The sequence below is a fragment of the Hyposmocoma kahamanoa genome, unplaced genomic scaffold (genome assembly GCF_003589595.1).
Source record: "Hyposmocoma kahamanoa isolate Upper Pololo Valley unplaced genomic scaffold, ASM358959v1 117, whole genome shotgun sequence".
Taxonomy (NCBI): domain Eukaryota; kingdom Metazoa; phylum Arthropoda; class Insecta; order Lepidoptera; family Cosmopterigidae; genus Hyposmocoma; species Hyposmocoma kahamanoa.
In genome coordinates this window covers 771,624-787,856 of record NW_020653397.1, presented here as the reverse complement: position 1 = coordinate 787,856, position 16,233 = coordinate 771,624, and the positions used below count along the sequence as shown (strand labels likewise).

The 16,233-nt window shown below is 35.7% G+C and overlaps 2 protein-coding genes across 5 annotated transcripts in view; both read right to left on the bottom strand.

The window, feature by feature from the left end:
• LOC113239954 (AMP deaminase 2) overlaps window positions 1-8,398 on the bottom strand; it is a 74,754-nt gene extending 66,356 nt beyond the window's left edge. For all 3 annotated transcript variants that reach the window (XM_026477130.1, XM_026477133.1, XM_026477134.1), the window contains exon 1: window positions 8,291-8,398. In XM_026477130.1, coding sequence (XP_026332915.1) covers window positions 8,291-8,396 — 106 coding nt within the window. In that variant the 5' untranslated portion in view covers window positions 8,397-8,398. The remainder of the gene's footprint in view (window positions 1-8,290) is intronic.
• A 1,903-nt stretch (window positions 8,399-10,301) lies between these two features.
• LOC113239938 (ATP synthase-coupling factor 6, mitochondrial) lies at window positions 10,302-15,491 on the bottom strand. 2 transcript variants are annotated; one of them, XM_026477104.1, is made up of 3 exons: window positions 15,438-15,491; window positions 15,132-15,277; window positions 10,302-10,552 (listed from the first exon to the last, which is right to left on the bottom strand). In XM_026477104.1, the coding sequence occupies exons 2-3, from the start codon at window positions 15,275-15,277 to the stop codon at window positions 10,372-10,374; spliced, it is 327 nt and encodes a 108-aa protein (XP_026332889.1). In that variant the 5' UTR covers window positions 15,438-15,491; the 3' UTR covers window positions 10,302-10,371. The 2 variants fall into 2 exon arrangements, with proteins under 2 accessions (XP_026332889.1, XP_026332890.1); XM_026477105.1 differs by having other exon boundaries at window positions 15,357-15,438.
• Window positions 15,492-16,233: the final 742 nt, after the last annotated feature.

Here is a 16,233-nt window from a genome sequence, read left to right as displayed (position 1 = left end):
TTCTCTGGATGAGTCGACATGTATATTCTAGTTAAGTATGGATTCATAGTGGCAATTTAAGTTCAGTTATGTTTTTCTTTACCTTAGGGGAATCGAATTAATATAAACTTAAAATTCATAACATATCACATCACTCGACTTGACGTCTAGGAAACAAATCTAGTATTTGTCAGTGGCGGTCAAAAGGTTAAACTATTTTTAATCGACTTGTAAAAGGGAGGAGGTCTCAATTCGTCGGAATTTTTTTTTGTATGTTACATACACTATTACTCCGACATTTGGGAACAGATGTCGATGATTTATGTTTTGTTGAAAAGGGGGTATCTCAGTATTGTTGCTATTTCTAATAGGCAGTGGTAAATTGTTCCAACATTTTCGGAATAATAAAAACACAAAATCCCTCATATCTTTCTGACAAACTTAAGTTTTCACAACGCCACATAAGAACGGCTTCTCGTTTAGTTTGCCCTAGACACAACACTTCTGCATTTCGTGGCAGTTTCCGTTATGCTGCCACGAAATGCTGGAACAATATACCCCCTCCAATCAGGAACTCTAATAATGTTTATTCTTTTAAAAAAAACTATAGATTTTATTTAACAGAATTGCAAAAAAAACACATAGGAATATTAGATGTATCATTTGTGTATAAGTGGATTTTGTATGTATATGTGGCCTAATTCGGTTATACTTTTTGAAATCAGTTCCTACTTTATAGTTAGGAAATAAGTAGTTTTTCTTTTCTTTTCTATTTTTTTATATATAATTAAGTTTGCTTGTTAGTTGAATGGTGTTTGCATACATAACGTAAAATTATCAATTAATTATAAATAAATTGTAAATAAATTAACAATAGGTATAGATATAGTTAAGCATCACACATTTTGTTGCATCATAAATTCATTGTACGCATATTGCGAATTTAAATAAGTCAATGTTTTTGTAGTATTAGTTTAGTGCGCCTGTGACGCACTCCCTGGGCTCCGCATAATACCAACGACGTGGCTGTTCTCAGCCACAGCACATGCTGAGCGGTGCCCATTCAGTATCAGTAATTTTAGTTTTAATTTATTTTTATGTACATACAATTTAAGGATACTGAATAAATGTTTCTTTCTTTCTTTTCTTTATTATTCAAGGGGATGATGCAGCTACAACAACAGTTCAGCACAACAAATGTTACAATGAACAGGCAGACCTTTTATCAATAACTGAATTGTACAATTCAGTCCAGTAACAGTCGTTTCTTATGCAGACTATCGCAAATAGTTACGTTAACGATAGATAAGATAAGATAAAATTTGACTAATCCTCCTTTGAACGACATAAACCGCGCACGCGTTAACGTCTGCACAAAACGTAAATAATTTTGTTACTGCAAACAAATGTCGAGACACCTCTCAATTTGTCTGGGTTGGGTTGTAGTCGAATGACTACAAACCTGTACATATACCTACATCTACACTCGACTGCTGACCTGAGGTATAAAAATAGATTGACACTACCTAGTCAAAATGACAACCGTACATACAATATTAAAACTTTAGTAAAGCTACTAAAATCTGTAACGGATTCTCTAAACATATTTCACACTGTAATGTGACATAATTTACTCACCAAGTACTGGAAAACTTCTTTCATCTGTTAGTTTTATTATAGTCGGAAATAACGTTTTGAAAAATAAACTATAAATATACTTATCTGCGACGAAGGGTGGATTTTATGTATTAATTATTGCAATACAAAGCAAAACGTAGTAGTAGTTTCTCTTTACTCTTTCGTTTTTCTTCTTGTTGGAAAGAGGGTACCTCAGTAGTGTTTGCATTCAAATTGGAAGAAAATATTCCACCTCTAAGTGCGGCAAACGAAGATGAATTCAGTTAATTGAATTTCACCCAGTTTCCGTTAACCGATTTCAGTTTTTAAAGTCGGTTACTTTTAATAAAGTATAATTATTTCATGTCACTTCATATTTTTAATTGCGCAGCCCTGAGACAGATGTTGGTATTATTTTAATCTTTGCGCAGCCCTAACACGTTGACATTATTTAATTTTTGCTCAGCCCTAACATGTTGACATTATTTTAATCCTTGCTCGGCCTAACACAGACATTTTGCCCACTGACACTGTTTTAAAGTTTACGCCGTCCTAATAGCGACTTGTTCACTTTTTTTCTGCACTACTGTAACAGGGACACATTGCTCCTATTTTAAATATAAGATCACTGTGTAACTCTTGTGAGCAATTAATATTGACCATGTATATCTGTACCAATGCATAAAAACGGTGATAAAGGCGTTAAAAACTCCTCGACATTTTTTTATAATGCTTCGTGACGCCTTCTTTGCAATGCCGCTCAAAGGACAGTGCCACTGCGCCCGTCACCTGGAGATATAAGTTGAAAAGTCTCATGTGACTGTGTTTTCACCAACACCAGAACGCAGTAATGCTCGCATTACTGCTTGGCAGCAGAAACAGGCAAGGTGGCAGTATCTCTTTCTATACGACGTTATTTTAGTATTGTGTGTGGTTATTTTAACGTGCTAAATTTAGACACCTCGTAACTCCGTTTTTGAACGATATCGCTTTTTTACTCCTCAAACGCAATGTCGGGCAATTAAAGCTTACAATAGACCCATTTTTAGTTATAAAATAAGTATAATCATAGATTGTCAGATAATTCTTTCTAGTGATTATGATTTTGGTGCCTACTCAAAAATTAACATTAACAGGGTTACGAGGTTTACGAATTTAGAATTAGAAAATTCCCCAAATAAATGCAATAACACCTGAAGTTTTGTATTATTAACTAAGTAGTCAGTTGCCGTGTTTGTAACTTCAAGTTTTCCAATTTAAATTCTTCCTTTTAACATCCTAAATCATTGACTTACAATTATATGGACGTCGGGTCCGCGCTAAAAAGTGTCCGAACTTATAGGGCGTTAAAATCGTATACAGAGCGTCATTCACGCTTTAGTCTTCGTTTGTTCGACTGACAGCGAAGCAAGCAAAATTAGACAGTACTGCGATGACATTACAATTTAAATCTAACGTTTTACCTTTTTCATATTCCTTTACATGTCACTACGTTTAAATAGGTTGACTTGGGACATTTTTTTCGTGGTTATTGTATTAGACCCGTCGTCCATTTATTTGTAAATCAATGGTCGGAGCCATTGAAATAACAAAATATAAATTTATCTCCCGTAAAATTAGGTTTAGTGTAGTACGCGCCGTTTACCAAATACCTAGGTACTACATACCGCACATGACAACTAACATAGATAGATATACAATTTATTCCTCACACACAGGAACAAAACCAGTACATAGACAGCTTAAAACTAATGTGGGGAAAGGCGGCCTTACCGTTAAGAGCTATCTCTTCCAGACAACCTTTGAGATATAGGAAAGCTAATCAGAGCGGGATACGTAGTGTGCCAATAGCAAAATTTGACTTGTATAGACATACGAAAAGTAACATTATCAAATAAAAAATAAGAATATAGTATACCTACAATCATCGAGTATATGTATAACCAGAAATAGATACGAAATGTCATATAATTTGTTTGAAAACTATTCTGCCATATCATTACTGTGACAACAGCGCTCCGATCGGCCAGCCCGAATTCGGAACAATTGACGGGTGTCATCAATTGTTTCACTTCAACACGGCCAGTTAACTTAAGCTTTGCTGTAATGGACGAAAATTGCAAAATTACATATTCAATATTTAATTACCGTTGAAATTTGATTCCGTTTGTTTTGTAATTAGATATTTTGCTGTTTTTCCTCACACCACCAAATGGAACAGCACGTCATTGTTAGAGATGTTATCTTTATTACAATAAGTAGAGAATATTTTTGGAATGTACGGAGACGTAGGTACACACAGGTTTAGTTGTTGGCGCTGTCTATATTTCAGTGCAAACGAGAGTTGATATTTATAAGTAATGTATCACTGATAACTTACCAGGAATGTGTGGCCTTTATTTCGTCTCTATTTCTGTTTATGTAGGTACTCGACGCCAGCAATATATTCATATGTTAACGTAGTATTATCTCAAAATTGCGTTGATTATATTACATTAATATTACCTATTTCATTTCAAAGTGACAGTGTTGTCCTGTCATTTTGATATCGAATACGATTGATATACATACGAGTATATAACGAAATTTTTGAGATAATACTATGTTAGATATCAAGAGCGATACGCGGAATTGCACCAGCCCCGACGACATGAACATAAAATTACATAATCCCATAATCTTAAGACCACGTAATCTTCACCGTTATGTACTTAATCTCAGAGTCTTAGAACCCATGCATTTTTATAAAAATTTGTGTACGTTACAGCGACAGACGCTGAAGAGGAACACAACTTCTCATTTCATCATCAGATTTAGTTTGAATTCGAGTATCAATGTCAGCAAATCCGTGTACAGTAACGTGCCGCGATTGGTAATGGGGTACGGTCACACTACCGTGTCGAATGTCATCGACCGTTAACAAAAGCCACAATCGCTTTAAGTACCTACAAATTTTACAGCTCTACACATCGAAACAAGGCTTCAATGTATACAAGCATCAAACGAGCAAGATATTTGTAAGAAATAATCTTAATCTGTTTTGAATTCAATAAAAGTGCAAGTCGCAAAGACAAACTGATCCTCCCAGAACCGATTATAAAAATGTATAAAAAAAGATCCATATTAATCCATAAAACCATTCAAATTTACAACAAAATGCCTAACTATATAAAAAATATACCAAAAAACAATTCATTCACTTCCAAACTAAAGACCTTGTTAATAAAGTCTTCTTGGAAGTGATCTTCTTAGACAGTAAACTTCAATGGTTTCCACATAATAGCTATATCTTCCCTGGCCAGCAGATTAAGCTCCGCTGCATACGCAGTCTGCAGAATACGTGAGCTTACCGATGTTAGTACTGCTAGACTAGTTTACTTTAGTTACTTCCGTAGTATAATGTCCTACGGGATTCTCATGTGGGGAAAAGCGGCAGATATTCAAACCATATTTCTATTTCAAAAACGAGCGATTCTTTCTGTGTACCCATTGACTTACAAATAAATGTGTACCGTTTAGATTCTCGGGTTTCTCTCAGAGAAAAGTTTAAGGAGACTGGTATCATGATTGTGGCATCTCGGTACATTTACTCAAACATTTTGTATGCCCGTAAAAATATACATAATTTCATTAAGAAAGAAGATATCCATAATGTTAACCTTAGAGCTAAGTCCAAACTCATAGTACCACGATTTCGTTTAACCAAAGTAAACGACTCTTTTATGGGGAACTGTACACGTTTTTACAATAAGATTCCGGAGTATATATTAAGATTATCATTTCCTAAGTTTAAAAACTACAATAAAAATATTTTGATTGAAAAATCGTATTACAAAATTGAAGACTACGTGTTAGATAAAGATGTATGGAAAGACGACATGGCTTTAGATTCCACAAAAATTTGATTCAAGGTCTATTCCATAGCATTTAAGTTTATTTGAAAAGAGCAATCCCTAGAGTTTCTTGCTCGTTCTTCTCAGGAAAGTCAGCGTAGTGAACGAGCAGTAGCTTAAATGTGACGTTTTCAAGTGTAAATTTATTTTACCTATGGAATAATGATTCTTTGACTTCGCCTATATTTATATTTATAATAAATACCTAATCCAAACAAACATTTCAATGGCGGAAATTATATTACATCTTATTATAATACAAATTTGCTATACCCTACCGGGTCCATGTGATACTACTAATTACTTGTAAGAACTGTACATACCATGGTTGCAATAAATGATATTCTATTCTATTCATTACATTCCAGGTGTGACAAATCGCAATCTCCGTAACATCGTAATCCTTGGATAGCACAGCCACACCATACGGCAAAAGTGCTTTTAACAGATGAAATCACAAAAAAAATATGAAACTAATTAATTTTATAACTCTATTACTTACTCATTTCGTTCGTAGTATCTTAAAACCTATCCCTTGAAAAATTTTGCAGATTTAGCCTTATTACATCACGGTTGCGAAATAGTGACTAACTCGATAAGTAACACTTTAGAAAAACCACAATGTACAAAATCAAACTATATAAAACAACGATTTCAATCTATAGACAAGAACATTCACAGAAACTAGTATGTGCCAAACACAAATAAATAGTGATATTGTTTTGTTTTAGTGTTGAATTTTGTCAAAGAGTATCAGAACCGTAGTACCGTGAAGAGACGTGACAGTCTATATCTATTGGGAATGAGCTAGGCAGGCAGATAATATTGAGTGCCTACCATTGATATTTATCCATAGTTGGGAAATTAACGCGAAACCCCTGGCAAAGTCGCTATTAGTTGCACAATACATTTCTTTTTGCTTTGACCTAGGGACCATCCGTTTACAATTAAGAGTGGTTACACATAGCGAGTTTTAACAGCGATGCAAACGCCCGTTCGTGAAACTGACACTAGGAATTCTTAGGCGACTGCATTGATACAAACGTGCGATTGCATCGATGCAATCGCCTACATATTCCAAGAGTTGCGAAGCAATTGCACGCTTGTAGCGATGCAGTCGCGCGTTTGCATCGCTGCTATAAGTCGCCGTGTTGAACCACTCTTAAGTCTAGGTAATTATTATATTACTAAACTGGTGATACAGAGAAACCATTTTCCCTATTGAAATTTGAATGTTTTTTAATTTCAATGGCCTCATAAATTAGTTTCATTTCCAATAAGTAACAATCGCGAAAACCGAAGAACTCTATACCTACAAAAATTGCAATTTTCGCTGATTTTGCTTAACAATAATACTAAAACTAAATAACATATAAAAAACCGATTAGAGGGGGTTGTAGATCTTGTTTCGATCCCAGATATGTTAATAACCCAATTTCGCTAAAAATGTCGATTACATTATGATAAGGAGTACGGAGTCATAGCCCCAGCTGATATTCTGCGACAATCTAGAGGCAAAATCTGTCTTAATTTACTTTTAAACTTGACGCCTCCGATTTGCAAGGGCGAAACTAGAAATAGATTAAATAAAAAGCAGTCCTCTATCGTCTAGACTAGTTCTATAAGCCTAGATTTAGTTCTATACAAACCATACGTACAATATGTATAATACTGCGGATATAGTCAAGTCAGCTGGTATCGATCGATCCGCGTACTCGACCAACTTGTAAAGCCACTCTTGGGTGTTACTAATGTTAGGTACAACAGGGGTCTTTTTAATATTGTCGACTTCCCGAGGTGTTTCGAAGTGGTGGATTCACACGATTTTGTGCGTGGATTTTTAGTTTTATTTAAGGACATTCTGAAGCTTGTTCGACTATTTGTCGGATAGGAGGAGCCAAGGACTGGCAACTAGGGGACGCTGCCAGCATTTTGGGCACCTTGGCGTAGGGACCTAATACCCCGCATTTCATCTTACCCATTTTAACCTATCATATTTTTCATGTCAAGTTATAAAGAAAAATTTATTCCATTCTAGATATATAGACGCAATGAAGTACTTTTTCCAACTGTTAGTCAGACGTTAGGTGAAACCCTGACATTATTTAAAAAATATACTTCTTCAATATTATGTTTACCTACCTACGAAATATTCTTTGAATCAAAGGATATAATCTGTTTGCTATATGGTAAGTAACCTTTTACGAATGCATTACAGGTAATCTCTCTAGCTTTAAAAAGTGTTCTAAACAAATATAAATTTTCATAACTAACAGTGCGATGTTTTTCGTGGTTTCAAATAAATTTATAAATTTATTTCAAATAATTTAAAAAATAACACAAATATGGCGGGTTTTAGTTTTCACACTTCACGACTTAGTTTTAAATTTAAGTCATATTACACTTTGACTTTCTTAATTTTGTTATTCGAAGCTTTTACAGCCAATATAACAAATAAAATAATAAAAATAACCAATATTTACTACTCAGCGAAACAGAATAGTTTCAGCTCCTACAATACTAATTGCCGTATTACTATTAAAAATAAAAAGCAATGAAACTGGTTATTAAGTAGGTGGTCCACTAATATATATGTATATAAGTATGTATATTATTTTATTATTATCTCAACAATGTGACAATAAATTTGTCTTCACTCTTCATACCTTCTTCATACGTAAACTATAAAAAAACCTCCCCAGAAAAAAAAACAAAAGAATAAACAATTTTCAGTACAGCCTGCTTGTGCGACACGCTCTAAACAAAAAACATAAACAAAGAAAACTTTCTTTATTACTTACCAATTCGTTTATTTAAATGCGGGGTGGTTCTCCCATCTTCCTCGTCAACGTCTACATCGAAGGAGAATGGGAAATTTTTCGTAGAGCCTACAAAGCCGGTGGCCATGGAGGAAATTGAAGCGAATAGAACACGACACGCGTGTGAAACGACACGGTACCCACTGACGCGCCGGGCGTTGGTAGGCAGGATGCATATAGTCGGCATAGTCGCTTTATACATTACGATACCGTTACGATTGGAATCAAGTATTTTAATACAAGAAAAAGATTAAATATTTAAAAGTTGCTTTTACCTTTTCTCTTTCATCTTGGAATAGCATCGTGACTATTGACGTCTTCTTTCTTGTCACTGCAAGACTTAAAACACAGTAGTTTCTCATTTTATGGCCTAAATATAGACTTATATGACAGTCTTGAAATATCTCCGCAAGTAATTTCAGGTTTCGAAGCTTTACCTACACTAAAATTACCATCCTGCGCCAAACGCGGCAAATATTCTTATTGCGCAGCAATCTATAATACCAGCGCAGAGTGAGGTGTATAAAATCATAATGGTTATCTACTACATCAATAAACACTCACCCACAAAAAAAAACCATTAAATAAATAAATCGTAAGGTATAAACGAGTTCATTCGAATCACAATCTTCTACCAAGTTTTCCTACAAGAATATTTTCATCTTATTTTCGACTCCTTACAATATCCATTGCTGCTATGCAATCGACTTACAATGGCAATCTCAACAGTTATCACGACGTGGATTTGGGAATAGCAATCATGTATTATGTACCTATTAAGGAGTAATCAGTTTTCTATGATAATAGGTAATGGTAATAGTACATAATTTTTTTATGTAGATAATTACTTGACATGGAGCTTCTTTACTGTCTATCTACTAAAACACACTTATATTCTATAACTTTTACATATTGAATTAAATTTTCAACTTTCCTCTTTTTTTAATCAGTAGTTATGTTTACAAAAAATAGTAAGTAAAACCCATTGACTTACAAATAAATGGACGACGGGTCTAATACAAAAACCACGAAAAAAATGTCCCAAGTCAACCTATTCGAAATTTAAATTGTTATGTCATCGCAGTATCGCGCTGTCCGTAGAACAAATGAAGACTAAAGCGGAGTGTCACGCTCTGTATACGATTTTAGCGCCTTACAAGTGCGGACACTTTTTAGCGCGGACCCGACGTCCATATAATTGTAAGTCAATGGTAAAACCTTATCCTTTATTTTATTATGAATAAGTGACACATTTTTTGATTTTGCTAAAAATTCAACATAAAAAAAACAAGTATCTACTATCTACAAAGAGAAAATGTTATACGAGTCTACATTAGAAAAGTTAAACATTTAATTAATCTTTTAGTAAAATTGCTTTTTAGTTTTCACAGGCGTTTCCAAAAATATGTATCTTTTGTGGATGTCAAGAAAGCTTCGCTCACTGCGCTTTGGTAGTCGTTATGTTCAGTGTTCATGAAGTATTTAATAAGGCCTTAGCATAGCCAAATTAATTTTTTACCTATAAAACCTTCAAACGATTACGTATATCATCAACATTTTTTTATAGATAGCAGCGAAGACGCGTGTCGACGCGCGATTCCATATTTGCATAACACAAATTTGTAACTTAATAATGGGAAAATAGAGATGACTATGCTATAGGCGAAAAACATGACGCGTCGCGACGCTTCGACTCTGTGCCAGTGTGAGTTGAGCCTAAGTCAACAGTCTAGACGCGACAGTCGTCTAATGATAAATAAAACGTGACGACATAATGGAAACGCTGGCCAGGCGGGTCGCTTACCCATTCGTTCCGCCCATTCGTCACTTCCTATCATAAAACAAATACGCCGCGACGAGAGGGGTGTCCAATATGACGACTATCCCTATATTGTTTCATGTTGGTGGAAATTCGTAAATGGCATTGGATTATTCATATTTAAGTAAAATGTATAAATAAATAAAATAAATAAATAAACAATGAAAGACGTACTGGGTGGTACTAACAATAATTTATTATTTACTTCATACAGATGCTCACAGAGTCATTATGACCTAACAGTTCACTTCTTAGCAGCAGCCTGGGGTTCGTCGATGGGATCCAGCTTAGGTTCCTCGAACTTGAATGTGGGGAACTGTGTCATGTCCACTCCGGAACCACCTCCATAGTGCTTTTCCAGTTTTTCCAATTCCGTTTTGAGTTCCTTTTCGATTTCGGGGGTTGGATCTACTAGTTTGCCACCACTGTAGAACAATAAAAATAACAATTTGAACTTACATATGACTCACATTTTAAAATATTATAATGGATGAGCAAGGGAGATGTGTTAAGTGGAGATCCATGCGCTCTGTCTGTCTCACTGGAACGCAAGCGTTGATATTAAAATATTAATGAGTAAGTGTGAGATTTAGATACAGTAAAGCTCCTTGAGAAATAGTTTGTCCAGGGAAGTATTGCCACCTTACCTGTTTCTGCCACCAAGCAGTAATATCAGCATTGGTGCTAGTAAAATTTCAGATACACGGGTCTTGTCTACTTATGTCTCAGGGTGATGACGCAGTGGCAGTGCACCTCAGATCTTTGCGATCTAAAGCTTTGAGTGGCAGTGCAACTGCTATGAACAGGCGTGTCGCTCACCACCAGGCTCACCAATTGTTCGTTCCCTTACTTAGTATCATAAACAAAAATGGCGGATCATACCTCCCGAAAATAAAAGGATTAATTTAGTATATATCATTATTATAAATTATCTGGTTTTTTTCAGAGTCTTGCCACTCTTATATTTCGAATTTATAAATGGAGGCGGCTTTCCTCGGTAATGGCACAATATTAATCAGCCGGGGTCAGGGACTCAAGTTCAGGAACCAGCAAACAATACGTGCCATATTCCAGTACCACTTTCTACATTTGTGCTGGAGGCAACACGCCACATAAATCCAACCGTCTCAAGTTATATATAGGATTCTCTTAGCTTTGATTATCATGAATTCCTCTAGCTGTGGCATATGCTTTCCCAGGAGACAGTTGTGTACACTTCGTGCAGTTTCTAGTGAGGATCCTAGCCAGCATTCGGAATCTACTGCTAACCATTACCTGAGCCTCTATACAGTATTTGGTGTTGAATATAAACCACACAATGTATACAGCACAACCAAATTTTTGACCAATCAGTGGACCCTTGAACGAAACTCTTTCTTTTTTAGTCCTTTGAAGTGAGACTGTACCGCTATGAGTCTTCCCTAGTTGGTAACTCTTACTCTTGGTAACTCATTGTTTTAATATGATGTTTATTGAATATGACAATGTTTTTGTAACATGATATTCTTTTTTTAAAATTATTCCACTAGTTTGTTATAATCATTAATACAAAGATCGAACACTTTTAGGAAAATTCTTCAATCTGTCAAGACTCGAGTCTGCGTCTTAAAGCCTGGTATTAATAAACAAGATTTTTGAAATTTTGTTTGTAATGCTTAATATCAGACATCGTTCTCAGAACAGGATGTTTCAGAATTGAGTCTTGGCATCACTATCTTTGAACACATTTCATCGTGTTTGATTGTATACCTGCACAGTGTACACAGGTCTCCTTCTGTAGCAAGGCACTGAAGACCAGTACAGGTGTATAATGTACGAGTATACTGTACTCAATTTGATCATAATGACTGTTCGATTGACTTTAGTAAACTAATACAGACATGCGTTACTATCGGGCTTACGATCAACTAGTATAGTCTGAGAAGACTTTAGACCCCGGCATTGCCCCACCATAGGACTGTAAATTAGAGATGCCACAAATATTCGGCTACTCGGTATTAGGCCTATGCGGCCACTTTTTTAATATCAAATAATGAAAAAAAGTACATATTATTCAAAATGTATCATGTGTTTTAATCCCAAATTATTGCTATAATACTTAAAATCAATCAGTGGCAGGTTGTGATGAATGAAAACAATTTTTTTAGCATTGGTTGGTAACAAACGTTTGCGCTTTTCTTCATAAACAATTCCTGCTTCTGCAAATAGCCTCTCAGTATAAACACTCCTGGCAGGAGACGTTAGATAAATGGCAATGACTGAATGATTGATTGCGTTTACTGAGCCACTTGTAAGGTCCTGCCGTCCGAACTAGGCAAACAATTTTCAATAAAAATCTTGCATATTATCTATAGCGACTTCTTCAAAACAGGTCCAGAAACAGTCATGTATTGATTCTATCGATTTATCATTTTTTAACAAAAACACCCCATCCCTCATGCAGGTCAATGAGACAGGTCGTAACAGGTCGCGCGTGAAATGCACAGATCTTACGCCGAACTTTTGGGAGCCGAATAGTCGGCGCCTCGGCCGCGAGCAGGGCAGAATATTCGGTATTCGGCCTAATCACTATTCGTGGCATCTCTACTGTAAATATATGAAGCAATTACGGCTACAGTTTGTTTTCTAATGAACCTTGTTTGTTTTCATGTGAACCTTTTTCACATTTACAGACAATTTGTTAAGCTTGCACTAAGCAGAGAAAGTTTATTTATTTAATTATTCATTCAGGCAACAACGAGCTGTAAAATACATACCGTAAAGACTAGCATACATTTAATGTACAGTGTCATTTTTTTAACTAAGACAGTATGGGGAAATAGAAGCCGTAGGTGATACAGGAGAACTGTCTTAAAAACCATTAGGATTTTTTTGTGAATACAAATTTGACAGTAAATTTTTTGGTCAAACATGAGTTGTCCGTATACTTAATGCTTCAATAAATATTCAATATGACCTTCATCTTGGTTGCAGTTAGATTGGTTGGTTTTAAATCTGTTTTTATACATGTTTTTAAATTTAATTCATAGAGTTTGTTATAGCATGAAGTTCTTAAATTTGTGTAAAAACTTTTGAGTGCCATAAAAGAATCCAGAGTTGAGCTTTGTGTAGTATTTGACATGAAATTTAGTAATGGATCACTTTTTGAATTATTTAGTGCTTGGACTTTGATTAATTTAGTGTATTGCATTTTCCTATTGTTGTGTATTTAGTTTATTTTCCATCCTCTAAAATTTAGATTGGTATTTACTTTGACAAATAGTTTATGTATGACAGTTGAAGGTAGTATGGAAATAAACGAGATTTGCTTCTACTCTCACAGGCGTTGTATCTTTTCCTGTTTACGTGGCCGAATGGTTACTATGCTGGACTGCCACACCATATTACTTGTAAGCAACAACTTTTGTACCAAAACTTTTTACAAAACAAAATAAGTTTACCAAAATAAACTTTGAAGTTTTTGTTGTACTATCTCATAATTTTTAGACCTGTGTTTGGTAGTAAGGTAGTAAGTTCTAACATGCAAGCAAGAGGCCCCACTGACGACCCCCACCCCACACCACCTCTCCTGTGTTTTGCACTGGACTGGTATTTACGCTTGTGCTTTCTTCTGATATTGCACAGACTTATCAACATTTAGAGCCATCTATTTGAATATTTCTATTCTTGTATGAAAGTCATCATCATCATTCAGCCATACGACGCCCACTGCTGGGCATAGGTCTCCCCCAATGATCGGTCCTGTGCTGCCCGTATCCATCGGCTTCCCGCGACCTTTACCAGATCGTCGGTCCACCTGGTGGGGGGCCTACCCACTGAGCGTCGTCCGGTGCGTGGTCGCCATTGAAGAACCTTTCCACCCCAACGGCCATCAGTTCTCCTAGCTATATGCCCTGCCCACTGCCACTTCAGCTGAACATTTACAGTACTTATAACTAAACATGTAAGTCATAGTCACAAAAAAAAGGTTGAGTCGATCACCGGCCAAAGATAGAAAGCGGAATTTGGACCACAGAGCTTTGGGCGGTGACTGCCTCCAAATAGTAACCAGCGGATGTTAGAAATTTTGATTCAGTGTTGCTGAACACGGCAATATCATTTGTTTTGCTTAACGATTCAATTACGGCCAATGCTTCGAAGAATGGTGTCCGTATTAGTGCCACTGTGCGGGTGAAATTAAAATTGAGTAGAGGGTATTTGCGCTGACGAAGGACGTAGCGTGAGATTGGCAGGATAAAAAAAGGAATTTGAGCCAATAGAGGAGGGTTAATTATACATCCTCTTATTAGGTTGAAAATATATTTTAGTAGCGCCAGTTTTCACCTGATCTCAAGCAATCTGTACGACACCATGCCCAAAACAAAGGGTGTAGGGTACATATAAGGATAGTACCCATAGAGTTTACTATACAAATACCTCAAAAATTATTTCTGGATTCGTTCTAACATTGCTATATAGAGTTTATTGTGGGGATTCCACACATATAGTCCTGCAAAGTTGTTAGTATTTTACAAATTACCATATATTATGTAATATATAGTGTCAAGTGCTACTTGAGGTGACATTAATATTCATTTCAACAGCTTTATGCAGAACCTGACCCTGCTGGAAATTATTGTAATAGTGTCCTTGAGATTAATGTTGCTTAAAGGCGTTTATGGGAGATTTACGGACTTATTTCATTGACAACTGAGCTTCAGTTATCAACACATAGTTGAAGTCGACGAGGTGTGCTTGATGCAGAAGCACCAATTATACAGAAACTACCCTAAATTTGGTCCCGCATGAGGAGCTCACGAGTCTTTCATATATATATGTACATGGACTTCGACTTTTCTTTCATTTTGTTGAAGCATACTACCACAAAATCAGTAAGGCAGACTACAGCTTGAAATGCAAGTTTTCTTCAAATATTTACAAGATTTTATATTCACATCACTATTGAGTTTTCGTAGGATAAAAAAACTGCTAATAACTTCAAAATCATTGAAACATTGTACTTACGAGCTCTTTTGCTTGTACTCCCTAAGTTTTTCAAGAAAAAGTTGCTGGATAGGATCGGAAGCACTCTGGGCCGCCGCCAAGTTTCTGCTGACGATAACGTGGGCTCTGGCCACCCTCAGGCCTCCAAAAAGAGACTTCGTGAGCATCTTAAATAAAAAAATATAACCTCAAACAACAGTTACATAACATCGCTGAGAATAATGAGAGTTCCTTCAAAATACTTACAGTAATTACGGATTATGTAACAATTTTACTAAAAAAAAATAATTTTTCTTACAAATTAATTACAATTCTTCATAAAATTACCTTTTATTTTTATCGACTATATCGGAACTGTTGACAGCTGACTTTAAAGTTGCTATATGAAAAATACATTAATAACAAACAACCTAATAACCGTTATGTGCACCGATAACTTAAATTTTTATAACAATATTAAGTTTTGTTTTATTTCAATAATCGTGAAGTAAACCACAGTTTTTCTTGTATTAGTCGTAATAAATGTTTTACATACATCGCACATTATATTCAGGCCTGTCACTCTCTGCCTGATTGTAAAATATTTATAACACTTTTGAATGTTTTTGACATCACGTGTATATTGGTTTTATGATATATTTTTTTTCCATCCTCTAGGGTTTTATGTCATAAGTAGTTCATGAACAAAAAGAAAACAATATATACCATTTCCAGACTTGGATAAATATAATATGTACATTCAAAAGCACGTCAAGCTTGGCACTTTGTACTTAGGACCGTTCTTATCGTAAGCGGGATAGAGTTGAATTTTTTTATAATTACGCACACACTCAACATAGCCCCGCACTAGGGAAACCCTGTGTCGCGGGCGCCATGGACACACACATAGACAACCACAAATTACAGCCAAACTCACGAGAGAAATAAATGTAGGCCATACAAACATTTCTCCCGGCCCGAGAATCGAACCCGGGGACCCGGGGGTCCGGTATGGTAACCGTTCGGCCACAGAGGCAGAAGAATTTAAATCTTAAGTGTCAAGCTTGACGTGCTCTTGACCCTGTACATATTTTATAATACTCAAAACATTTATATTTATAATTTTGCAAAGAAAATGACTGTG